The sequence below is a fragment of the Rhinoderma darwinii genome, chromosome 1 (genome assembly GCF_050947455.1).
Source record: "Rhinoderma darwinii isolate aRhiDar2 chromosome 1, aRhiDar2.hap1, whole genome shotgun sequence".
NCBI lineage: Eukaryota > Metazoa > Chordata > Amphibia > Anura > Rhinodermatidae > Rhinoderma > Rhinoderma darwinii.
The window spans coordinates 515,486,734-515,513,876 of record NC_134687.1 but is presented as its reverse complement, the minus strand read 5'-3'; the positions used below and the strand labels follow the sequence as shown (position 1 = coordinate 515,513,876).

Genomic DNA, 27,143 nt, shown 5'->3' with positions numbered 1-27,143 from the left:
AACAAAAGGGAAAACGGCTCATGATTTTCAGCCATTTTTTAATCAAACTCGCGTTTAACGGCCGTTTTTGGAGCTGTTTTTCTATAAAGTCAATGAAAAACGGCTCCAAAAACGTCCCAAGAAGTGATGCGCACTTCATTTTGGTGGGCGTCTTTTTACGTGCCGGTTTTGGAAAACGACCACGTAAAAAACGCCCTGTCGAAACAGAACGCCGTATTTCCCATTGAAACCAATGGGCAGATGCTTGTAGGCGTTCTGCTTCCGATTTTTCAGCTGTAAACATTGTGTGTGGCCTTACCCTTAGGACCTATTCAAACGAACGGGATATACGTCCGTGCAACGCGTGTTGCACAGACCTATATTAGTCTATGGGGCATTACAGACAGGTGCGTGATTTTCATGCATCGTGAGTCTGCTGCGTAAAAGTCACGACATGTCCGTTCTTTGAGCGTTTTTCACGCATCACGCACCCATTGAAGTCAATGGGTGCGTGAAAACCACGCATGTCGCACGGAAGCACGTGATTCGCGCAACAGCGGTGAAAAGGATGAATGAAAACAGAAAAGCACCACGTGCTTTTCTGTTTACAAACATCCAAACGGAGTGTCATAGTGATGGCGGCTGCGCGAAAATCTCGCAACCGCGCATCATACGCTGCTGACACACGGAGCTGGTTAAGTGGCTTTTGCTCAGGCAAAACGCCGCGTTTTTGCATGCGCAAAAAGCACACGCTCGTGTGAATCCAGCCTTAGGCCGGGTTTACACGAGCGTGTGCGTTTTGCGCACGCAAAAAACGCGACATTTTGCCTGAGCAAAAGCCACTTAACCAGCTCCGTGTGTCAGCAGCGTATGATGCACGGTTGCGAGATTTTCGCACAGCCGCCATCACTATGACACTCCGTTTGGATGTTTGTAAACAGAAAAGCACGTGGTGCTTTTCTGTTTTGATTCATCCTTTTCACCGCTGTTGCGCGAATCACGCGCGTCCCACGGAAGTGCTTCCGTGCGACATGCGTGGTTTTCACGCACCCATTGACTTCAATGGGTGCGTGATGCGAGAAAAACGCTCAAAGAACGGACATGTCGTGAGTTTTATGCAGCGACTTGCGCTGCGCAAAAAACACGGACTGTCTGCAAGGCCCCATAGACTAATATAGGTCCCTGCAGTTAGCAGTTAGTCCTGGGTGTCAGTGTATGGAGCGGGCTCAGCGCATGAGCCTTCTCCATACATCCCCACCCCCGCAACACGGCATTCAATTACGTCGTGGTGCGTTAAGGGGTTTGACCAATGACGCTGAAGGTTAGATACTTTCTCAGATCAATTATACATCATTCGTTGTTAGAGGATGATTTTGATGAACATGTGTTTTGTTTTGTTTTCCTTAATAGAAACTTAACTCCTTAATGCCCGCCCACCTTCTTTTGACAGCAGGCGGTGCATGTCCTAAGTCTACAGCAACGTCTTTTGGCGTCGCTGTAAATTAGGCTGAGCGGTCATCCTCTAAGCAGTAGCTATAACGAACGGCTTGTGAAATTAGAGCAGCCTGCTGAATACGGCTGGGGTCGGAAAACAGTCGGACCCCAGCTGTTTAACCCTTTGATTGCCGCGGTCTGTGACTGCAGCAAGATCAAAGGTAACCCCCCGCTTTGATCTAGTCATCGGAAACCCGGTGACGTGATCAAACACGGGGAATCCCTCTGCAGTCGGTCACTGTTCCTGGTAATTTAACCCCTCTGAAGTGTTGGGGTATGTTCACACGCAGAGTCAAAAACACGGAGCTGTTTTCAAGGGAAAACAGCTCCTGATTTTCAGACATTTTTTTAGCAACTCACGTTTTTCGCGGCATTTTCTACGGCTGTTTGTGGAGCGGTTTTCAATAGCGTCTATGAGAAAACATCGTAAGACCCATTGCAAGCAATGGGCAGATGTTTGCCGACGTATTGGGGCAGTCTTTTCAGGCGTAATTCGAGGCGTAAATCGCCTCCATTACGTCAGAAAAGAGGTCGTGTGCACATACCCTTAGAGTTAAAGAGGAGGGTGGCCCCCTCTGACAGCTCATTGACCCCCCCCTGATGGTTGTCAGAGCAGAGCCCAGGGGCCTAATGAAGGCGCCCAGGCATGCCTTTACTCTCCCTCTGTAACAATGACAATAGACTACAATACATCAGTATTGCTGTGCATTGTACCAGCAGGTTCAAGTCCCCTAGGGAGACTAATAAAATGTGTTACAAAAAAAATAAGAAAATAAAAAAAGTTTGTGAAGAAAAAGAAAATTACATTTCAAAATTCCCCCTTTTTTCCCCTCTAAAATAACAGAAAAAAGAAACAATTTCTATCGCTGCGGCCGTGAAAGTCCGAACTACTACAATATACCATTAACTTGCACAGTGAACGCCGTAAGAGAAATAAAAACCGACAAATTCGCTGCTTTTTGGTCACCTTAGCTGAAAGAAAAAAAAAAAAAAAGGCTTCATAAAAAGTGATCAAAAAGTTGTATGTACCAAAAAATGGTGCCAATAAAACCTACAGCTCGTCCTGCAAAAAAAAAAAAGAGATTGTGTGTGTCTCAGAACGTGGTGAAGCAAAACAATTTTTAACAAGTAGTTTAGTATAAGTAGGGTTGCACGATGCATCGAAAGATCGATAATATTTCAATGCCGTGCACCCCAAAACTGTTTGATACCGTTCACTTATGTAGTTTGATACCAAGCTGTGCGGCTGCACAGCTTAGTATTGTAACACATGAATGTAGTTCGAGCGGGGCTGCATAATACAGTCATTGCCCCGCTCTTGACAAGTGTGCACGCGTGGTCAGCATGAGGTTATGCACTAATGAGCGCCGGCGCTGAAGACAGAACATGGCGGGTGCACTGCAAAACACCCCCATGTTCGGTCTTCAGTGCCGGCGCTCATTAGTGCAGCGCCGGTCGCACACACACACTAATTGTCAGGAGCGGGTCAATGGCTGTATTACAGAGCCATGGCCCAGCTCTAACTGCAGAGACCAGAGAAACCTCTGAACACCACCGCTATTCCCCGTGAATGCTGCAATCTAGGCGGTGATGCAGTCAAGGGACATACCATATATGGGCAGACAGCCCAGAGTCCATTGAAGGACCCCAGGGGTGTCTGCCCATATTTCCCATTAGGGTATGCTTAGGTATGACCTAACAAATGCCTGTTTGCTATCAGTACACAGGCTAGTCGTGTGCATGGCCCCAAAGGAATGAATGGGGTGGCAATTCTCCCATGGATTTTCAGGGGAAATGCGGCCACAAAAGCACGTGTGCATGGGGCATTAGAAAAAAAAAAACAAACAAACAAAAAAGCAATACATAAACTCACATTTGGTATGGTCACGGACGCAACAAATTTATAGCATAATTTATGAGATTTATTACACACACTAGGCCCAAAAAAAACCCGGAGGAATTGCAGTCCCCGCCCCCCATTTCAGCCCGCAAACAACTTTTTCCATTTCCTAGTACATTAGATTGTACTTTCAAAAGTTGCCAAAAGTAGCTACAACTCCTCCTGCAAAAAAAATAAGCCCTCACACCACTCTACTGACTGGAAAAAACAAAAAAAAGTTGTGGCTGTTATAGGTTGTCGGAGGGGGGGGGGGGGCACATTCCCCTATTTCTAACTGCTTAGATGCTGCGGTCACTAGTTATCGCCAATTCCACCAGTTGCATTGAGTCAATAGACGTAACATACAACCAAAATCTGCTTAGTAATCTACTTCCCCTAAGGCCTGATTCACACGAGTATTTTACAGCCGTGTTACGTTAAAAATTCCCCAGCATGAAGAGATTTGTTCAAATATCTTATTTACATGGCTGGTACCGTAATCCGCTGCGGATTTCTACCCGCAGATCTGGATGGAAAACATGCAGTATTCCCGCTACGTTTGCGCATACCCTTCGAGTCCATACAAGTGGCATTGCTGTACACCCGCACACACGGCTACCCGTCAGCATTATCGAGATGTAGCCGCCCAGAGCGCCTCCACGAGACACTATTCTGCCATAGAATCAATCCCGCCATAATATACCAGTGGTGTTGCATGGCAAACCTCTGAACCTCTAGAAAATGGAGATCAATAAATACAATGGGCCCATGCAATTCCATTAGTGTCGAGTTACAAGTCCATACAACACAGAACTGGAATATGCCCATGGGCATAACAAGACTTGGCATTTTATAGTGACGCATCTAAACGTTCTGTAAAAAAAAATTAAAATAAGGCTCAGGATAGTGATGATGCAGCAAAACAAACTGGACGCGAACTTGCCGTGTCACTTACAGTAAAGGACTGCCGAAATGCTGCTAGGACCGGGTGACGCCCCGTGCTTTACTGCAACCTACAATGATGCTGCAAAGTGCCCAATACTATGAGTATAGGTGGAGCTGCACCAGTAATACCGGCAGAGAAGAAGTCTCATACTCAAGCAAAAGAAAGTAGCAGCGCTCTGCGTCAGATATGGGGGTACACGGCAGCCAGCATCCCGATTTCCAAACAACCAAATTGTAAAAAGAAGAAAGACCCCCAGACATTAGGAGTCCAAGAAGGGTACTCTCACCGGTACAGGGGCACATTATTTGAACACTATAAAGTCTGTACTTGTCCTCTACACCGGTCAACGCAGAGGGCCATCCATACATGCCCCCTATGCCCACAGGACACATCGCACCTTATTACCCAACTCTAGTGTGATGGGACGACGAGATGCCCGGCCTGTCAGTCATCTCCGCAGTATTATCAGCATAAAGAAATGGAGACTGAGATACATGCCACATTCTAATTATCAAAAATAAAAGGAACACCGGTTGATCATGAAGCAATGCCACGGGCGCCATCACTGCGCCATTCTGTACACCAACTTTATTATGAAGATATATTGGGGGACAAGATTAATAAATCCTGAGTGTCTACAGATCTATGTTCCCAGTGCACAACCTAGACATGTAATAATAGGATTATAGCACCTGCTCATTATATACAGCCGTGATTAGCAGCTGTGCCCACGAAGCTTACACTCTAACCGGCTTCCCACAGCAACAAGGGCAATTCCAGAGAGCCCTGCTGCGATAGACCTATCCGGTTACCTATAGCATCCCTCACACAGCACCGGTACCCTATGGAATAACGTGCATTGACTGCATCTACTAGTCCCCATCACATATGTTACACATCTCCGTGCCACATGCGGACATGTCACCTACTTGGCTGTCCCCCGCTTCCGGCACTGGCTGCATCTCCATCCTCGGAGCGGTCACCACACGGTCAGCCCCAGGGATAGTGTCGGGCGCACTCACGTACTTCCAGAGCCCCGTGTTCTATGCGTCAATGGCTCCGTGACTCAACAATAGAAGCCTGGGACGTAGTAAGTGAAGCACACGCGTGAAGACCGCTCCTGCGTCTATACCCAGCACTCACTGACTGACTAGCGTCCAACTGTCTCCGGAACGACTGCGTATTTACATAAGGGGCGTGGAATATTGAATACCAATGTTTCTATTGGATGATGAATTGAGGGGGCGTTACTAAGGACTCAAGACTTGGGCGGAATTTCAGAACACTCCCTCTGCCGGGCACCAGAGGTCTGCCATGTCTCTACTGGGCGGGTTGTCTCAATCACTTTCAGGGAGGGGGGTCACAGTGATAATGAAGGGAGGGAATGGAGATGCTGCATAATGTGATAGCCTGCGAAGGAAATTCAATGAAGACATGATACTTGTGACCAGCTGCACTGGAACTACAACACTCATCAAGCCAAAATGGCCTGACCATAGGGTATCTATGTTTACAGTAATCTAACCTATAACAAGCTGGAACATTGATTATTGAACCCATAATGGTAGCTACAATATGTGGTCCAATCAGTGGTCAGGTTGGTTCGGTTACATTATCAAGCAAAGTTGGTGCCCTTTCCTAACATGGAGAATTGCTGTACTACTTCAGTTACACAATGCCACCTGTGTTTGACATCGTGTCATATTGCTTTGCCTTTTTTATTCACCTTTCACATATGATACAAGATTATATCACAGTTTAGTAATATGAGGGAGGGGCTGTGACAACCTCTTGACAATAGTATAACTTCTTGAAGGCATGGTAGACTTCATTGATTGGATGGGTAACCAAGGGTAAACGGGGGCATTATTTTGGGTGGAGTTACCTTTTATGTACACAGACTGCTTCTCTGTAAATAAATGCTTTTGTTTGCAGGGTTTTGACTTACTATTCCTTGGTTTACATATAACAGTCAGTTGTTGTTTTATTGAAGCCTCTGTTTTCACATATCTTTTCCATTCAAAAAGATCTCTCCTAATGCCAGCTATACGCATAAGGCCAGGTTCACACCAGTGCCGGGGCTTTCCATTGCTCTGCTCCGTCAGAGGAGCAGAACAAGGGGAAACCGGAAGCGACTGTTCTGTTGCACCACGTACACCGCCGGCGGGCGACGGAACCCATTGACGTTAATAGGTTCAGCCAGATTTCCGTCAGGGTGTCCATGATTTTACTGGAAACAATAGCGCAGAGTCTCGAACACAGATGTGAACAAGGCCTAATATAGCTGACTGCTTTCTACCCAAACTCCCCCATAGGCATATACACTATATGGACAAAAGTATTGGGGTACACAAGTGTTTTACTCAGTCCCGTTGCCACATGTGTATAAAATAAAGCACCTAGCCAAGTAATCTGCCTTTACAAACATTTGTGAAAGAAGGGGTCGTTGTAAAGAGCTCACTGAATTCCAGCGTGGCACTGTAAGGGCGGGTTCACACATAGCGGAATTTCACTTAAATTCCGCTGCGGACACTCCGCAGCGTTAATCCGCAGCGGAGCCGTTTCTCCATTGACTTTCACTTTAATTTAGCAGTGTTCGTTTACACGATGCGTACAATTCCGCTGCGGAGCATAGGCTGCGGAGCGGAATTTGGTGTCCGCAGCATGCTCTGTCTGTTGCGGAGCAGTGGCGGACTGGTTGCGGACTCATGGCGGAATTTCTCCATTGACTTCAATGGAGAGTCAAAATTCCGCAATGAAGTCCGCAGATCTTATGTGTGCTGCGGAGCGTATTGTTTTTACTACCATGACATTTCTTCATTCTGGCTGGACCTATGTATTTCTAGGTCTACAGCCAGACTGAGGAAGTCAATGGGGCTCCCGTAATGACGGGAGCGTTGCTAGGAGACGTCTGTAAATAGTCACTGTCCAGGGTGCTGAAAGAGTTACGCGATCGGCAGTAACTGTTTCTGCACCCGGGACAGTGACTACCGATCTCAATATACATGTATCTGTAAAAAAACATATAAGTTCATACTTACCGAGAACTCCCTGCGTCTGTCTCCAGTCCGGCCTCCCAGGATGACGTTTCAGTGTAAGTGACGGCTGCAGCCAATCACAGGCCAAGCACAGGCTGCAGCGGTCACATGGACTGGCGCGTCATCCAGGGAGGTCGGGCCGGATGCCGAAAGAGGGACGCGTCACCAAGACAACGGGCGGTAAGTATGAATTTCTTTGACTTTCACTAGGGAAAGTGCTGTCCCTTCTCTCTATCCTGCACTGAATAGGGAGAAGAGAAGCACTTTTCCTGCAGTTCGCAGCGGCCAGTCCGCATCAATTTTCTGCACATTTTGTGCAGATCCGCTGCAGAATCTGCAACGCAGATTCTGTGCGGCATTGATGCGGACAGTTGCGGAGGAAATCCGCCATGTGTGGTCATGCCCTAATAGGATGCCACCGTAACAAGTCAGTTCATGAAATTTCTTCCCTACATATTCCACGACCAACTGTGAGTGGTGTTATTGTAAAGAGGAAACACAGCAAATCAGCCACGAAGTGGCAGACCACAAAAAGTTACAGAGCGGGGTTGCCGAGTGCTACGTCATAGTGCATACGCTCTGCTGACTCGATAACTACAGAGTTCCGAACCTCCTCTGGCATTAACATCTACACAAAAACTTTTCCCCGGGGCTTCATGGCATTGGTTTCCATGGCCAAGCAGCTGCATGCAAGCCTTTTTTTTATTGAAAAAAGCTTCATTGCCAATCAGTCGTCATCATACAAACATTGCTGTGACGCAGCGCAGGCCATGAAACCGTAAATAATAACATCGCCGAACATAGCATGACAGTATGACACACAGTACAGGCTAACCTATGTTATACATCACACCACATGCTACACTGACATTCTTCCATTAACCCCTTGCGTACCTTCGACGTAATAGTACGTCGCTGGCCGCTTATGCCAGCGTACCTTCGACGTACTATTACGGCGCAGGAATAAACTGTCACTATGTGAAATCACAGTGACAGAACAGCGGCGGCAGCTGTCATTGACAGCTAACCGTCTCTGCTACCGGCCTGGGGACCAATTAGCAGTCCCCAATGCCGGCGATTGCTGTGATTGGTCAGTCTCTGAAGACTGACCAATCACAGCCGTCTGTGACGTCGTCTGCAGGAGAAAGCTCCTGTCACTTTCTCTGATCTCCTCACTTCTGTGAGATACGTGAGGAGATCAGAGAAAGCGGTGTAAAAAAAAAACCACTATTTTTATTAACCCCCTCCCGAAAATGGGCGTATAGTAACGCCCTGAGGATGAAGCGGGCACAGGAGCTGTGCTCGCTCCATCTTCATCGGATGTCGGCTGTAATATACAGCCGACATCCCACTGCAACTACAGCGATCACTGTCCTCTCCGATTGCTGTAGTTTAACCCCTTAAATGCCGCTGTCAATAGCGACAGCGGCATTTAAGTGATTGATACAGAGGGAGGGGGCTCTCTCTGCACCCCATTGCCCCCCCCGCGAAAAATCGCGGGGTTCTGATGGTTGCAATGGCAACCAGGAAGCCTAGCAACGGCTTCCTGGTTGCCAGGTACGGGAGCCTATTAGGTCCTGCCCAAGGCAGGACGTAATAGGCTCAACTGTCAGTTGTAAAGTGACAGTTACAATACACTGCACTACACAAGTACATACAGAAGTAGTGCAGTGTATTGTACAAGGGATCAGAAGATCAGATCTTCCAGTCCCCTAGTATGTGTAAACTAAAAACTGAAAAAAAGTAAAAAAAAAGTTTTAGATAAATAAATAAATACAAGTTTTACGTAATAAAAACAATAATCGCCTTGTTTCCCTGATCAAGCCCTTTATAATTAGAAAAAAAATGAAAAAAAAGACAAAAACTAGACATAATAGGTATCGCCGCGTTCGTATCGGCCTAACCTAAAAAAATATCATATTATTTATACCGCACGGTGAACACCGTAAAAAAATACCATAAAAAACAATGGCAGAATTTCCTTTTTTGGTCACGTTGTTTCCAAAAAAATGGAATAAAAAGTGATCAAAAAGTCGCGCGTAGCCAAACATGGCACCAATAAAAACGGCAGTGTGTCACGCAAAAAATGTATGTACTCCGCACAGATTACATATGCCCCCACATTATAAACTGAAACACCAGTAAAACACTAAACAAAACTACTACCAAGCAAAATCTGCGCTCCAAAAGCCAAATGGCGCTCCTTCTGGGCCTGGCAGTGTGCCCAAACAGCGGTTTATGACCACATATGGGGTATTACCGTACTCTGGAGAACCGCTTAACAATTTATGGGGTGTGTGTCTCCAGTGGTACAAGCTGGGCCAAACGCATTGGGCACTGAAATAGCATATATGTGGAAAATGTCAATTTTCAATCTGCAACATCCACTGTGCACTAATTTCTGCAAAACCTTTGGGGGTCAAAATGCTCACTACACTTTTAGATGAATTCCTCGAGGGGTGTAGTTTCCTAAATGGGGTCACTTCTCGGGAGTTTTCACTGTACTCGTACCTCAGCGCAATGCAACATGGCGTCAAAAACAAATTTTGTAAAATCTCCACTCCAAAAACGAAATTGCACTTTTTCCGTTTAGACCCTTGCCGTATGTCCAAATAGCTGTTTACAACCACATATGGGGTATTTCCGTAATTAGGAGAATTTGTGTAACACATTTTGGGGTGTCTTTTCTCCTGTATTCATTGTGGAAATGAAAAATTCTGAGCTAAAGCTACAGGTTATTGGAAAAAAAAAATGTTTTCATTTTCACGGACCAATTCTAATAAAATCTATAAAACACCTGAGGGCTCAAAATGCTCACTACACCTCTAATTTAATTCTTTCAGGGGTATAGTCTCCAAATTGGGATCACATCTGGGGAATTTCTACTGTACTGGTACTTCAGGGACTCTGCAAATGCGACATGGCCCCCAGAAACCAATTCAGCAAAATCTGAGCTGCAAAATCCAAATGGTGCTCCATCCCTTCTGAGCCCTGCCGTGGGTCCAAACAGCAGTTTATTACCACATAATGGGGTATTTCCGTAATCAGGATAAATTGCTTTACAAATGTTGAGGTGCTTTTTCTCCTTTATTCCTTATAAAAATTAGAAAATTCTGTGTTTTTTCCAAAAAAAAGTCTCTTTTCATCTTCACAGACTAATTCCAATAAATTCAGCAAAAAACCTGTGGGGTCAAAATTATAACTATACCACTAGAAAAATTCCTTGAGGGGTATAGTTTCCAAAATGGGGTCACTTTTGGGGGGATTCCACTGTTTAGGTCCCTCCAGTGTGTTGCAAACGTGACACGGCACTGAAAACTATTCCAGTAAAGACAGAGCTCCAAAATCCAAATGGGGGTCCTGCCCTTCTGAGCCCTGCTGTGGGTCCAAACAGCAGTTTATTACCACATATGGGGTATTTCCGTAATCGCGAGAAATTGCTTTACAAATGTTGGGGTGCTTTCTCTCCTTTATTTCTTGCAAAAATTAGAAATTTTTACGTTTTTCCAGAAAAAAAGTAGATTTTCATTTTCACAGACTAACTCCAGAAAATATAGCAAAATACCTGTGGGGTCAAAATGCTAACTATACCCCTAGATATATTCCCTGAGGGGTGTAGTTTAAAAAATGGGGGTCACTTTTGGGGGTTTCCACTGTTTTGGCACCACAAGACCTCTTCAAACCTGACATGGTGCCTAAAATATATTCTGAAAAAAGGAGGCCCCAAAATCCAAGAGGTGCTCCTTTGCTTCTGAGGCCTGTGTTTCAGTCCATTAGCGCACTAGGGCCACGTGGGATATTTCTAAAAACTGCAGAATCAGGGCAATGAATATTGAGTTGCATTTCTCTGGTAAAACCTTCTGTGGTACAGAAGAAAATGTATTACATATGAATTTTGTAAAAAAAAAATGAAATTTGAAAATTTCAGCTCTACTTTCCTTCAATTCCTGTAAAACGCCTAAAGGGTTGAAACACTTTCTGAATGCTGTTTTGGATACTTTGAGGGGTGCAGTTTTCAAAATGGGGTGTTTTATGGGGGTTTCTAATATATAGGGCACTCAAAACCACTTCAGAACTGAACTCGTCCCTGAAAAAATCGCTTTTTGACATTTTCTTAAAAATATGAGAAATTGCTGCTAAAGTTCTAAGTCTTGTGAGGTCATAGAAAAATAAAAGGATGTTCAAAAAACGATGCAAACATAAAGTAGACATATGGGAGATGTTAATTGGTAACTATTTTGTGTGGTATTACCATCTGTTTTACAAGCAGATTCATTTAAAATTGGAAAAATCATAATTTCTTCATATTTTCGCTAAATGTTGGTGTTTTTCACAAATAAGCAATGAATTTATCGACCAAATTTTTCCACTAAACTAAAGTACAATATGTCACGAGAAAACAATCTCAGAATCAATTGGATAGGTAAAAGCATTCCGGAGTTATTACCACATAAAGTGATACATGTCAGATTTGAAAAAATGGGTCTGGTCCTCAAGGCCAAAATGAGCTGGGTACTCAAGGGGTTAACTAAAATCAATCAACAAAGCAATACAGACAAGTGATGGGGTGAGGGAGTGGGACAGTCGGGATAGGGAGGGGAAATCACAGGCCCGAAGCTTTATTTAGAGACAACACACAAGAAGTGAGAGTGGGGAGAAAGGGGAGTATCAGTCCTCTTCCTCATCGACGTCCGGGCTGTCCCAGGTGGAATAGTCTCTGAGCAGGCTGTGGATCAGCCTGCGGCAGTCCTGGACGGACACACTCTCTCTCCACAGAATTAAACGATTCCTGGCAAACCATATAGCGTCCTTAAAACAGTTCATAAGGCGCCAGGCCTCCTGGATTGCTCCATCAGTGTTACTCCCAGGAAATAGTCCATAAAGTACCGAGCGGTACCACAGTCTGTTCTTGGGAACGGAGTCCTTGAGTTCGTGTTCCAAGGCTTTCAACAGACCCTGTGCAAAGGGGCACTGCCATAAAATGTGCAAAGATGTTTCCTCCGTGAAGGGGCACCTGGGGCAGTATCGGGTCTTGCACAGGTTGCGGGCATGCATGAATGACCTAAGAGGCAGTCCTCCCTGGATGGCCATCCATGAAATGTCCTTGTGTCCCTTGGTCAACCTGCCAGATGACACGTTAGTCCAAACAGTCTCCAACATGTCAGCATGAAGCCCTGGAACAGACTCCGCCAAGTCCTTTGCTCTGATGTGCTTGTGGATCGTCTTAGGTTTCCACAAGTCGGGCTTAACACCCTCCAGTTGATGCTCCCTCACAAACCGGACAACATCTCCGTAGAACCAGGGAGCGTGCCAGTTGTAAGGGAAGGAGCTGTCCCACTTGTCCCAGCCAAAACCTCGCCATAGAGGAAGGAGGAAGAAATGGGACATGGCCTTGCCCACAGAGCTGTTTGCTGTCCTTAGAGTCCTATGAACACAGTCACATACAAAGGCAATCCGCAGCAGAGTGGGCATGTGCAATATACCCTTCCCACCTTTGCAGGGCTCCTTGTACATAACAGTCCGCTTTACATTGTCCATTTTTGAACGCTAGATGAAGCGAAACACAGTCCTGGTAATGGCCCTTGAGACAGTGGCAAGAGGGGGCCATGCCTGCGCAGTGTTTTGTAGCACGGGCAAGACTTCGTTACAGAGGACCTGTGCTTTGCCCTCAATAGTGAGTTGTCTGGGGCTCCACAGTCCGATTCTCTGATTGACTTTGGCCAAGCGTTCTTCCCACGACTTTAGGGATGCACCTTCCTTCCCGAACCAGACTCCCAGAATTTTGATGACGTCCGGCTTGATGGTAAATGGGAAGAAGGCAGAAGAAGACAGGTGCCAGCTGCATGCAAGCCTTACATCACCAAGAACAACGCCAAGTGTTGGAGGGAATGGTATAGAGAGCACTGTCCATTGGAGGCATTACCACACTGCCTAACCAAGGTGATCATGTTATTGTGAACGGTGTGAAGCTTCAATACTCAATTACTCTCCGACCACTCAATATCCTGCACATACTTGACCTATGGCTTCAGGAATTGAAATTGAGGATTTTAGAAATTCCTTGTTCAGTCAAGCTTAGGATTTCAGTTTTTGACTAGAGATTGACTATAAAGCTACGTTCACACTGACAATCATTATTCATCACCAAAAATGGGAATGGATCCCAGAACAGATGAGATGGGAAACATTCTCAGACTTTTACTTGGGAACGTTTCTTCCCTGTGCTCGGATCTCTTAAAGGTCAGTGTAAATGTCCACCTTTCAACACCATGTTATTTTTAGGTCCAAAATTGAATGTTAATACATTTCTTATTATTTTATGATGACTAGAGCTTCATTTTTAGAATTCAAAGCTCCAAATCTATTGCATAGACAGAATTCAATTATCAATTTTTTGCTGCCTATTGTGAGGGTGATTTTTCATATTGGATTTTTTTGTGTTCGTTGTGTGAAATAATATGTCAGTGTTGTCGGCCAAACATGACTACTTTTTCGCTACTTTGTGCTTGATGTTTGAAAGCAGGACTCCTGAATCTTTTCTTTACTGTGGCCTCACTAGCCGGAACATGCCTGGGCCTCACCACTGGTCAATGTCCATGCAAAAAAATTCAAAATGACATAAATTTATCTTAATACCTTCCCTCCGCAGCCGTTTTTATGCCATTTATCGTGCAATGAAAACGGCATGTTAAAGTTAATCTGCTGGTCAATATGATTATAGCAATACCAAATTGCTAGATTTTTGTTTTCTATTTTACAACTTTTACAAAGAAAAAACTAATTGTTAAAAATAAAATTTGCTTTGGGTCGCCATATTTTGAGAGCCATAACCTTTTTTTTATTTTTCCGTATGAGGGCTTATTTTTTGTGGGGTGAGCTGTAGTTTCTATTGGTACCATTTTTGGATACATGACCTTTTTTTTATTAATTTTTTTTGTGGGAGATGAGGTGACCAAAAAAAAGTGGCATTATAATTTTATTTTTTTTACGGCGTTCATCGTGCGGTTTAAATAATGTTATATCGTAATAATTAAGACTTTTATGGCGGCGATACTAGTTATGTTAATTACTTATTTATTTCTTTTTTACATAGCTTTTGGGGGAAAATAGAGAAAGGTTGTTTTTTTAACTTAATATTTCTATTTTTCATATATATTAAAAAAAACTTTGACTGTTTGACCTAGGGGACTTGAACCAGTGATCCAGTTGGATCGCTTGCACTATATACTGCAAGGCTAATGTATTGCAGTATATAGTGTTCCGGTCAGGCTCATATGAACCTGTAATCGATCACATCTAAGTTCATAACTTAAATATGATCGATCACAGGCGGATCACATGCAGGACACGCTGACACTGAACCCGTCAAGTTTGCGGGAGACTGATGGATTCAGTGTAAAACTAGCGATACCGTTGTTCTGTATCTCCAAAACTAAAATGATTTTTTAATAAAGACTCTGGTAAATACAAAGTTACACTAAATGCACTGACTAATCTATTTATTAAAAAAATATTCCCTCAAAGATGTCCAGAGCCTTTAATAGTAGTGCAAAGATGGCAGACCTGAGGGCCTTCATTAGGCCCCTTCGCTGCCATGACAACCATTGGCACCACACGATCGAGTCGCAGAGGGGCTCATGGAACGTCCGAGGGGTTTGCCACTCTTTTTATAACGGCTTAGATGCCACGGCAGGTATTGACCGCGGCATCTGAGGGGTTAAATAAGCCGGATTTTGCTTGTTACACTGAAGTGTCAACTGACATACAGCTGACACGCTCGTTCTAAGAAGCGGGCTCAGCTCGTGAGTTCATTCTATACTCCCCAATTCGACCTCCGCCATATATATACGGCGGATGTCGTGAAGGAGTTAACATTTGTCTCCTGAAACCAGTACAACATTAGAATAAACACAAAGGAACCAGTTATGATGTTAAACCAGAGATCGCTGCAGCCAGAAAAAGGCATGTGCAACATATAATCAATTCCTTTAAAGCTGCATCCCCAGCTGCCCTTCACCAACACCTGGGGGGCATCTCAGCAACAACTGGGGGGCAACTCACGAAAAACTGCGGTGCACCACACTAATAATTGGGGGCATATCACCAACTGGGTGGCGCCTCACAGTTTGAGGATCACTACTTTAGGCTTCATGCACACGACCGTACCCGTAATTATGGGCACGGCCGGCCACGGACAGCCGGACGTTTTTACGGGCCGTGCTCCCATTATAAAGTTATAGGAGCACGGTGCATAAAATAAAAAAATAGGACATGACCTATTTTTTTCGGCAGGTTTCTACGGCACGGGCATCCTCTCTGCGGGAAGGGGTCCGTCGGCCATGGAATGGTCCCGTAATTACGGGCGATTTTACAGTCGTGTGCATGGGGCCTTAGAGCAGTTTTATTGCATCTAAGCTATAGCTGTGCTTGTGTTGCAGTTTGTGAGGACCGAAACCAGCAGTGGAGAAAGAAGAGGCTGGACGCAGCTGCAGGCTTGAGGGAAGCCGACATGACCGTCCTGGTAGGGAAAGGGTTAATGTTAAGAGGTGAGGGAAAGGTGAAGAAGCTGAAGGAGGGACGGGGAGGAGCTAGGGGGGACGGGGGGGCCGTTACTGCGCTTCCCGCTGTTTCTCGGCATTGAGCCGGAAGCAGCGGGAGGAGTAGTACACAAGAAGCAAAGCTCCCCGTTGCCCGGCTTTTTAGTATGGCAGAGGCCCTGATTTTAGAGCGGCTGCGTGCCGCTGCTGTGCACCACGGTCCCGGATGGCTGGAGGAGACCGTGGCTGCATTAACGCGGATCCCGGACGCCGTTTCGCCACGTCGGGCACGGCGTTCGGGGTCTGTTGTAAGGGACAGGCTCCCCTCCCCCGGCCCCCCTACGAGCATGGCTATGGCGGCGGGGGGGGAGTCGGCAACAACCGCTCCTGCGCTGGGCAGGCAGAGAGCGGTAGCAGGGGTGACGGCGATGCAGGCTGTGTCGACCCGTCCCTCTCGGCGGTCCCGACCTCCAGAGCGCCTGAGTCCGGAGGTAGTCCCGCGGACACGGCGTCGCAGAGGGAGCCCGATCCCGGACGCTGCAGGCCAGGCAGCTGGGAGGACCGCCCCTTCCCAGGCCCTGCGTCCTGGCAGGAATCCCAGGCCGCGACGGGGTCCGGCGGTAAGCAGGGAGTCGCAGGCCGGGCTCCCTGTCACCCCTCCCCCATCAGATGGAAGATGTCAAGAGCAAGGTACGGCCGCCCCGCATGGTGATGTTCCGGCCAGGGGGCAGGCTTCGTCAGGATCGTCTAGACGGACGACTAGATCTGCAGCGACGTCGAGGCAACAGGTCCGGTCGGAAGTCTGGGTCCCGGCGGTCGGGCGGCAGGTTGCCGGCCCATCGGTCAGCGCGTCCTCATCCCCTTTCCGAAGAGGTCGTTGGGAGGGACAGTCGTCGGCGAGAGAAGAACTGGAGGAAGGTGAACTGGACGTCTATCGTCGAGGTCAGGATGGTCCGGCTGACGGGAACACAGCGCCTGTGCAGCCCGGTGAGTGTATAACTCCTTTATTGTCTTATCCAGCGATTTTTATGTCGGGTGTCGGCGGGGGGGCTGCTAGCATAGCATCGGGGGCTGGTAGTGGCGCGGGCGGACGCGACGGAGCGGGTTTGGCAGATTTAGTGGGTTGCTTACGGGAGCTGGTGGGGCGCCTGGATAGGGCCGCGGCGCCGGTAGTAACGGAAGTGTCCCCTGCGGTAGTTTGGGAAGGCTCCAGGGAAGTGGGATCGTTGCAGGCGCGTCCTGTGGTGGCGGTTAGAGAGGCGGTCGCGGTGTCGGTGCAGACTGAGGCACAGAAGGACGGCGATCGAGTGCGCATGGACGATCGTGCTCGGGGGGAGGTGTATGTTTGTTTTGAGGGTCCGTTGGGGGCGCATTTAAAGCAGGAGGTGCGTGATCGGATCTGGAAAGATGAATATGTTGAAATTTTTTCTCTCTTGCCGCTGGCTAAATTCAATTTGGATAAGAGCAAGCGGGATGAGAGTAAAAAGGACGAGGAGGAACGGCGGCGGTATAGGCTTATCCCGCAGACGTTCGTTAATTGGTCGCAGGCGTTCGCCATATTGGCTAGTGTGATAGGGGAAAAGGCGCCGGAAAATTGTTCGGCGTTATTTTGTTATTTTGATGCTATTGGGGAGGCTCATAGGGCGTATGGGGGTCAGGCGTGGCTGCGATATGATGAGCAATTCCGTCAGCGGAAGGCGGTTCGGCCGGCGATTCGGTGGGACCAGAAGGATATTGCTCTCTGGTTACGGGTTACGGTTCCGTTTAGGCAGCCCTTTCCCGGGAGCGGTGGCCAGGGAGGCCAGACTAGTCAGAGTGGACCAAGCGGCGGGGGAAAGGCGGGGTTTTGCTGGCAATTCAATGAAGGCCAGTGTAAGTTCGGGGCCACGTGCAAGTTCAAGCACGTGTGCTCCGAGTGTAATGGTGCATCACACGGGGCGGCAAAATGTCTGCGTAAAAAGAGGTCCGGGAACCAGCACGGGGCTGGTCAAGGGGGTGTCGCCGGTGAGGGTGGAAAGGATGGCCCCTTATCTAAATGAGTATCCGGATAGGGCGGCGGCTAAGTTGCTTTATGAAGGGTTTAGTGTTGGTTTTGTTATTCCTCCGCCTCCTTATGAGGTTCCGGTTACGCGGAGAAATTTAAAATCGGCTTACGTGCATGCGGAAGTCGTGTCGGAAAAGTTGTTAAAAGAAGTTTCGTTGGGGCGCATGTCGGGGCCATTTGTGGAGTCGCCGGTGAAAGATTTAGTTGTGTCCCCTTTGGGTATTGTCCCTAAACGCGAGCCCGGAAAGTTTCGTTTGATTCAACATTTATCGTATCCCAAAGGTTCGTCGGTAAACGACGGGATTGATCACGAGTTGTGTTCCGTAGTTTATACCTCATTCGATAAGGCGGTGGGGTTAGTGCGGGCTGCGGGTCCGGGGGCGCTGCTAGCAAAAACCGACATCGAGGCGGCGTTCAGGTTGTTGCCGGTGCATCCAGAAAGCCAACGGCTGTTGGGCTGTTTTTGGAATGGGGCCTTTTACGTGGATCGGTGCCTTCCGATGGGGTGTTCTCTTTCTTGTGCATACTTCGAGGCGTTTAGTAGCTTCGTGGAGTGGGTAACGAGGGGAGTATCCGGGGTCGATTCGTTGATCCATTACTTAGATGATTTTTTGTGCGTTGGCCCGGGGGGTTCGCCGGTTTGCGGTAACTTGCTTCATGCCCTGCAGAAGGTGGCGAGGGATTTTGGGATCCCTTTGGCGCCGGAAAAAACGGAGGGCCCGGTAGCGACGATTTGTTTCTTGGGAATCGAAATTGACTCGGTGGCAATGGAGTGTCGGCTCCCGGCGGATAAGCTGGGTGCTTTGAGGCTGGAGGTGCGACGGGCTTGTAGAAGGAAGAAAATGTCGTTGAGGGAGCTTCAGTCGCTGCTGGGGAAGTTGAATTTCGCCTGCCGGATTATGCCGATGGGGAGGGTGTTTGGTCGAAGGTTGGCGGCGGCAACGGCGGGAGTGCGGGCGCCGCATCATTTTGTGAGGCTCAAGGAGGAGCACCGAGCTGATCTTCAGGTTTGGGATGACTTCTTGGGCCAGTACAATGGTCGCTCGCTATGGATGGCCCCAGCGCAGGATACGAGTGATCTGAATATTTTCACGGATGCGGCTGGGGCGGGTGGCTTTGGAGCTTACGGGGGAGGTCCGTGGTGCGCAGGTCAATGGCCGGCTAGCTGGGTGTCCAGTGGATTGACGCGGAATCTGGCCCTGCTCGAGCTGTTTCCCATCGTGGTGGCGGCTACCATTTGGGGGGACAGGCTCAGGGATAAGAAGGTCCGTTTTTACTGCGACAACATGGGTGTGGTGCTTGCCATTAATAACATCACGGCGTCCTCTCCTCCGGTAGTTCAATTGTTGCGACATTTAGTGTTGGTGTGTTTGTCGCTGAACGCGTGGGTGGTGGCGGTGCATGTCCCGGGTGTACGGAATTGTGTTGCTGATGCTCTTTCTCGCTCGCAGTGGGACCGGTTTCGGCAATTGGCTCCGGGAGCGGAACGTATTGGTTTGGCGTGTCCGGATCATCTATGGGATCTGGTATCGGTCCCGTAGAGCAGCTGTTACAAAGGTCTTTGGCGGGCACGACGTGGAGGGCTTATGCTGCTTGTTGGAGGCAGTGGGAGGAGTGGGTAAGAGAGTTGGGTGATGTCAATACGGATAGAGACAGGTTGGTGGCACTTTTGTATTGGTTAGGGGATGCCTGGGAGGCGGGGTTTTCAGTAGCGAAGGTGAACCGGTTTATATCCGCGGTGGCGTTTGGGCTTAAGTTGCGGGGCTTGCGGGATGTATCGAAGGAATTTCTGGTATCGCAGGCTTTGAAGGGGTTGCGCAGAGGTAGGGTGGAGGCGGATAGTAGAAGGCCGGTGTCGTTTGCTTTGCTGGGCTTGTTGGGTGGTTCATTGGCATCGGTATGTCGTTCTTCAGATGAAATGGATTTGTTTCGGTTGGCTTTCTCGTTGGCGTTCTTCGGAGCATTTAGAATAGGTGAGTTGGTGTCGCCAAGTACTAAACAGGCAGGGGGGCTGAGATCTGGGGAGGTGAGCCTTTTTGCAGATCGGTTGGAGGTATGGTTGCGTAGATCAAAAACTGACCAATTAGGGAAGGGAAAACTGATAGTTTTGTTCGCTCTCCCGGGGTCGGTCATGTGCCCAGTAGAGTGCATGCGTGGTTTTACAAAAAACAGGGGGTCTCCAGAGTTGCCTTTGTTATGTCATGTGGACGGGTCGTTCTTGTCCAGGTTTCAGTTTGGAGCTGTTTTTAAAAAATGTTTGACGGCGGTTGGGGTTGCGGCAGGCTCATATTCATCTCATTCCTTCCGGATTGGCGCAGCAACGGAAGCAGGGCGCTGGGGGTTGGATGATGAGGGGGTGAGGCGTATTGGTCGTTGGGAGTCTAAAAGGTTTAAGTCCTATGTCCGCCCCCATATGTTGTAATTTTGTTGTTTATGCTTGCAAATGTATATGGTGGTGCCTAACTGTGTTTTCCGTTTCAGATTCGCCTCCTTGTCTGGTGTGGTTGATGGGTCATTCGTACGTGCACTGGGGGGCTTTGAGGGCGGACGTCCGCCCGGATGGTCGCCAGTTGCGCATTCCGCGACAGGATGCGGTTGTGCATTGGCTGGGGTTTAGAGGTATGTCGTGGAACAGGGTGTTGGCGGAATTCCAGACATATGTGCGGCTTGATAGGGTTCCGGAGGTTTTAGTGCTGCACGTGGGTGGGAATGACTTAGGAGTCCGCCCTTTTCGTGAGTTGGTGCGGGATATCAAGCATGATTTGTTGTGTTTGTGGGTATCTTATCCCAAGTTGGTGGTAGTGTGGTCGGACATAGTCCCAAGGAAGCATTGGCGGTTAGCTAGATCGGTGGAGAGAGTCAATAAGGCTCGGATAAAAGTTAACCGGGCGGTGTCCCGTTTTGTGGCAAAGAACGGGGGCATTTGCGTGAGGCATAGGGATTTGGAGTCAGGATTGGGGAATTTCTGGAGGAGTGACGGGGTTCATCTGACCGAGGTTGGCATTGATATTTGGAGCTTGGCTATAGCAGAAGGCATAGAAAGGGCGGTGGTGGTGTGGAGGAACTCACAGGCTTAAGGTGGTCAAGGCCTGTTTCGCGGTGGCGGGGGGAGTCCTTGAGGCCAGTCAGTACAAAATGGTGGGGGGGTCGCATCGGGGGTATGCGTCCCCCAAAAAAGGTACATGGTTGAAGACTTCATCGGGTGTTATCCCTTTGAAGTGGTCTTCTGGTAGAAGGTATGTCACTTGAAGGCTTCATCGGGTGTTATCCCTTTGAAGTGGACTTCTAGTGGTCGGTATATCACTTGAGGGCTTCAACGGGTGTTATCCCCTTGAAGTGGACTTCTAGTGGGTGGAGCCATCTGCAGAGGTGAACGGTGCTTCCGAGCTGGTTTACGGCTGGAGGTAATTAGTGGTTTGCAGATGGCTAATTCGGTGTGTTCTTGAAAGGAACATCTGAAGGGGCTTCAAGGACTTCCTCTGCTCGGGTTAATGTTAACGTTTAATGGTTATTTATGATTCTGACCCATGTTGGGTCATGTGAATTATTAGGAGGAATTCTCTGGTGGATTCCTAACTAGTTATCCGAATGTTTCGGATTTAAATTGTTTTTATAAAACTGTGAAATTAATAAACGGCTGCTGTGGCCATTTCACATCCAACCTCGGTGTCATGTGTCGTTACTAAATGGGGGTGGGGGATAGTATGGTTTAAGGTTAACACACGACTCTACCTAGGCAGGTCAAGAAGAGGCTGGACGCAGCTGCAGGCTTGAGGGAAGCCGACATGACCGTCCTGGTAGGGAAAGGGTTAATGTTAAGAGGTGAGGGAAAGGTGAAGAAGCTGAAGGAGGGACGGGGAGGAGCTAGGGGGGACGGGGGGGCCGTTACTGCGCTTCCCGCTGTTTCTCGGCATTGAGCCGGAAGCAGCGGGAGGAGTAGTACACAAGAAGCAAAGCTCCCACCCTCCCACCCTTGTTTTGTTACTCCTTAGGTCTTCTGTACGTCCGTATATGAGCGTTGTGTTTTATTTTGTGTGTTTATTTAACATGTTTTTCTTTTTTCCGGAGTAGGTTCTGTTGTCATGGCAGCTGGCGGGGGGAGTCCTTGAGGCCAGTCAGTACAAAATGGTGGGGGGGTCGCATCGGGGGTATGCGTCCCCCAAAAAAGGTACATGGTTGAAGACTTCATCGGGTGTTATCCCTTTGAAGTGGTCTTCTGGTAGAAGGTATGTCACTTGAAGGCTTCATCGGGTGTTATCCCTTTGAAGTGGACTTCTAGTGGTCGGTATATCACTTGAGGGCTTCAACGGGTGTTATCCCCTTGAAGTGGACTTCTAGTGGGTGGAGCCATCTGCAGAGGTGAACGGTGCTTCCGAGCTGGTTTACGGCTGGAGGTAATTAGTGGTTTGCAGATGGCTAATTCGGTGTGTTCTTGAAAGGAACATCTGAAGGGGCTTCAAGGACTTCCTCTGCTCGGGTTAATGTTAACGTTTAATGGTTATTTATGATTCTGACCCATGTTGGGTCATGTGAATTATTAGGAGGAATTCTCTGGTGGATTCCTAACTAGTTATCCGAATGTTTCGGATTTAAATTGTTTTTATAAAACTGTGAAATTAATAAACGGCTGCTGTGGCCATTTCACATCCAACCTCGGTGTCATGTGTCGTTACTAAATGGGGGTGGGGGATAGTATGGTTTAAGGTTAACACACGACTCTACCTAGGCAGGTCATGGTGATTCCAGTAAAATTTCATTTTATGATTATTCATTTTATGTTCATACAGTGTATACTGAATCAGAAAAAATGAATTCATAATTAATAATATATACATATATCTGATATATAATACTGCTCTTTAGTTCACGTGATCTCTGAAGTGTGGCTACTGCGGCATGTAATTACAAACGCTGGATGTTCCCGGAAACACAATACTACCACAGCATTGCTTGAATGAGCAACTCCACTCCAGTCCTCTCTTGTTACTCTGCCCCACCAAATCAAACTAATAACAAAAACCCCAGTCATATAGAATTAAAGATTTTGGTTTTACCTGCTTTCTTAACATGGGTTACTAACATATCTACCATCCATGTTAATGGAGAGTGTGCCCAATTCTTCTCGGAAATACTGACTGAGTACATCCTTTCTCAGCTCTATTGATATGCTATAAAAATGTTTTGTGGGAAAACATTAAAGGGAATGTCCTGCTAAGGACAGCCATTTTCAAATACCATATTAGGGCATTTACAAAGAGCGCCTCTCTCTCATTGGAGGACCATAGGCATTATAGGGACAGCCCATTTATTTAATTGAGCACCATGTGATGCTTCATTTCCCCTGTGGTGGCAATGCAGGGAGATTGAGCACTTGCTGCTAACTTCTCCCACAGATTTCAGATGATCAGTGGGTTCTCAGCAGAGATCAGCTTATTTTCCGGGGATCCTTGTAACAAAAAGGGATTGCAAAAAGCAGACAACCCCAGGGGCGTAGCTAGGGGAGGGCAGGCGGGGCATGTGCCCCGGGCGCAACTTAGAGGGGGGCGCTAGCGCCACCTCCTCCTGCACTAGAATTGTACCTGTGTCTATAGGACACAGGTACAATTAGAAGCAATGAATGACCGGGCACGGAACGTGCCCGGCTATTCAGCGCTTTTGCACCAGTGAAGCTACTGGTACCTTTTGTACCAGTGAAGCTTCCGTCGATGAAAGGCGCTGATTGATAGGGAAAGTCATCCTGCCCAGCGAATCAGCGCCTTTCATAGACGCTTCGTTCAACCCCCAGGAGACCTGCGCAGAAGAGAGCAGGTCTCCATTGCTGCCGGCCGGAGTGGGAATGGGATTAAGGTGAGTTTGAATTGTTTTTTATTTTTATTTTTAATTGTAATAAAAAAGTGTGTGGCTGTATCTACAGGGGGAACTTTATCTACGGAGGGGGGACTTTGTCTACACGGGGGGGGGAGCATTTATCTACAAGGGGGACTTTATCTACACGCGGGGGGCTTTATCTATGGGGGGTGTCTATCTACAGGGGGGCTATATACAGGGGTGGGCTATATCTACAGGGGGACTATATACAGCGGTGGGCTATATCTACAGGGGGCTATATACAGGGGTGGGCGATCTATGGAGCACTATATACAGGGGGGCTATATCTACAGGGGGGCTATATAGTATATATCCCCCCTGTAGATATAGCCCACCTCTGTATATAGTGCTCCATAGATCGCCCACCCCTGTATATAGCCCCCCTGTAGATATAGCCCACCCCTGTACATATAGCCCACCCCTGTATATAGTCCCCCTGTAGATATAGCCCACCCCTGTATATAGTATCCCACAAATAGCTCCCCCTATAGTGCTCCACAGAAAGCCCACCCCTGTATATAGCCCCCCTGTACATATAGTCCACCCCTGTATATAGTGCTCAACAGATAGCCCACCCCTATATATAGTATATACAGTGGTGGGCTATTTGTGGAGAACTATATACAGGGGTGGGCTATATCTACAGGGGTGGGCTATCTGTGGAGAACTATATACAGGGGTGGGCTAGATCTACAGGGGGCTATATATAGGGGTGGGCTATCTGTGGAGCACTATATACAGGGGTGGGCTATATCTACAGGGGGCTATATACAGGGATGGGCTATCTGTAGTGCACTATAGGGGGAGTTATTTGTGGGACACTATATACAGGGGTGGGCTATATGGGGGCACTATCTACATGGGGCTCTATGGCAGGCACTATCTACAGGGGGCACAGTGTGTGTGTGTGGGACACGGTGTATGGTGCTATTATAATTAGAGGTGCATTGTATGGCGCTATTATATTTAGGGGCGTAGTGTGTGGTATAATGAGAACTTTATCTTTATTTATAGGTGTAGAAATGTTGGAAAAGTGAGAAGCTGAAGACATCTGAGCGGCAAACTGCAGAAATGGTCTGTGATCGGGAGAAGTCATCATAGAGGTCTGGACCAAATGGAGAAAAATAACTAGAATCTGAGACGTCACCGGTGAGTCACTTAATATAAATGTTTATTCTGCCTCTAATCAGTAATGTAGTCACTGTATGAGCTGCAGCGAGATGATGGGTGGTGTGATTATGATATGATTTATTTTTTTGTGAAACAGCAACTCCCAGCATATCCTTAAAATTGTTCGGGCCATGCTGGGAGCTGTAGTTTTACGCTGTACAAACCTGCACAGCAGGGGTTGCACTAAATTGAGCTGTATTTGTGCTGGTGCTGTATATATGTAATGAGCTTTGTTCTGGGGCTGTATTTATGTACTGAGCACTATTCTGGTGTTGTGTAGAGAACTATATTGCTTGTAAAATGTACAAATGTTTTTATGCTCGAGTTACATAAAAAGAAATGTGGAAAATAAATGACACGTCGATTGGTATAGAAAACAAACACGGCGAGGGGGAAGGGGATGTCGGGAAAGAGGTTGGGGGGGGCGCCAAACTGAATCTTTGCCCCGGGTGCTGGAGAACCTAGCTACGCCTCTGGACAACCCCTTTAATCATTTATTGACAACATGTATTTGAGCATTAAGGTTGTGAATGATAATGCAAATGCCTCTCTACCCGACTAATAAAACATAAATGTGTTCCTAAATGTTTTTGTGTCCTTAGTCTGTGGAGTATTTGTGTCCCGAAGTTGCTGTTCCTTCTGTAAGTTGGCATACCTACCAACATTTGCATCCCCATTCGCAGGACACTTTTGCCCCACCCTACCTGGGAACGCCCACAAACACCCTGAGAACCACCATTTTTATTCTAATATACATAAGCCTCGCCCAATTTGCAGGCCGTTCAGGGGACAATCCCAAAAAATGGAACGGTTGGGAGGTAAGAACAGGAAGATGAAATCAGTCACCTAACTGCATGTACCATGTATAAACACTGCCCTGATCTCCTCACTTCTCTCCTTATGCTTTAGTCAATCTCGCGCATTTTACCCCACATTTATTCTTCCGTGTCTAGTACAAGGGAAGGTGATCCAACATTTACGGTAGGAAGACCAACTTGACAGTTTGTAAAAGGACACAGCACCAAAAACTCTGCATGTGAATAAACCTTAAAGCTGCCCATACACATTAGTTTCAAGTTTTGGATCAGCCATCCATTTGTGTATATCGACCTCTCGACTGTAACCTGATGGCAGATGTCAGGGGAATTTCAACATGCCTGATCCTTTTTTCCACCCCGAGATAAGCCGCTGTCAGAAATGTCTGGCAGAGGCTTGACTCCCTCTGCTGCACCATGGGCATGCTTCATCATATGCCATATCGAGGAGGTATCATACCCTAAAATGTTATCAGAGGAGAATACAGCACCTCATTGGGGTGCTTCACGGCAGCTCACGTAGGGCATAGGGACCCGTAGCCACCCACAGGGCCTGTGCACACGACATTGCTAAGTGCATGAGCCCTTATGTTAAAATAAATTGTCCTTGTATTCTGGTTTACACTTGCATTAAGTTAACAGGATGAAAATTGCCTCACGAATGATTGATCAATAGTTAAAATATTACACTGCTGAGAAGCCTTCCTGGGATTTAGCGGCTTCTAATGTGATCTGGAGCGATACACTTACAGAGAAGGCCTATACTATACATCTGGTAATTTAGCTTGATCGAAGAAAACATTTCCGTTAGCTATGAACTCCTGATCATACAGTAAAAAGCAGACAATAAGATTTTATCTAAGTATTTGTTTCCATTACCTGGAAAATGGAAGCAACTGGCGCATGAACCGTAGACAAAGCTGAATTATTCACACATAGTGCAAATAACTACCTTTTTTTATACAATAAATGTAATTGATTTGCAGCATCTTGTAATCAAACACAGATTGTTACAGAGAGTATTTTTATTGTAAACCAGTCTATTGTCATACTTACAATTCATTATTGGTCAGCAGCTTCTTAACATGCAATTCACTGAAAAATGCTGTTTGCATAAGTATTGAACCCCTTCAGACTAGTACTTGGTAGTACCGCCTTTTGCTGCAATAGCAGCTTTACGCCTATTGCGGTAAGTTTCTACCAGCTTCTGTACACTGTTTATGAGTGATTATCGCCCATTCTTCCAGGCAGATTTGCTCTAGGTTGTTCAGGTTATGGATGGAACTTGTGAACTTCAATTTTCAAATAGTGCCACAAATTTATGATTGGATCAGGATCTAGACTTTTATATGGTCAATGTAGAAATGTCACCT

At 47.1% G+C, this 27,143-nt stretch overlaps 1 protein-coding gene across 2 annotated transcripts in view; it reads right to left on the bottom strand.

Moving 5' to 3' along the window:
• Nucleotides 1-5,458, bottom strand: part of TRIM36 (tripartite motif containing 36) — a 70,203-nt gene extending 64,745 nt beyond the window's left edge. For both annotated transcript variants that reach the window (XM_075836503.1, XM_075836512.1), the window contains exon 1: nt 5,228-5,458. In XM_075836503.1, coding sequence (XP_075692618.1) covers nt 5,228-5,266 — 39 coding nt within the window. In that variant the 5' untranslated portion in view covers nt 5,267-5,458. The remainder of the gene's footprint in view (nt 1-5,227) is intronic.
• Between the last annotated feature and the right edge of the window lie 21,685 nt (nt 5,459-27,143).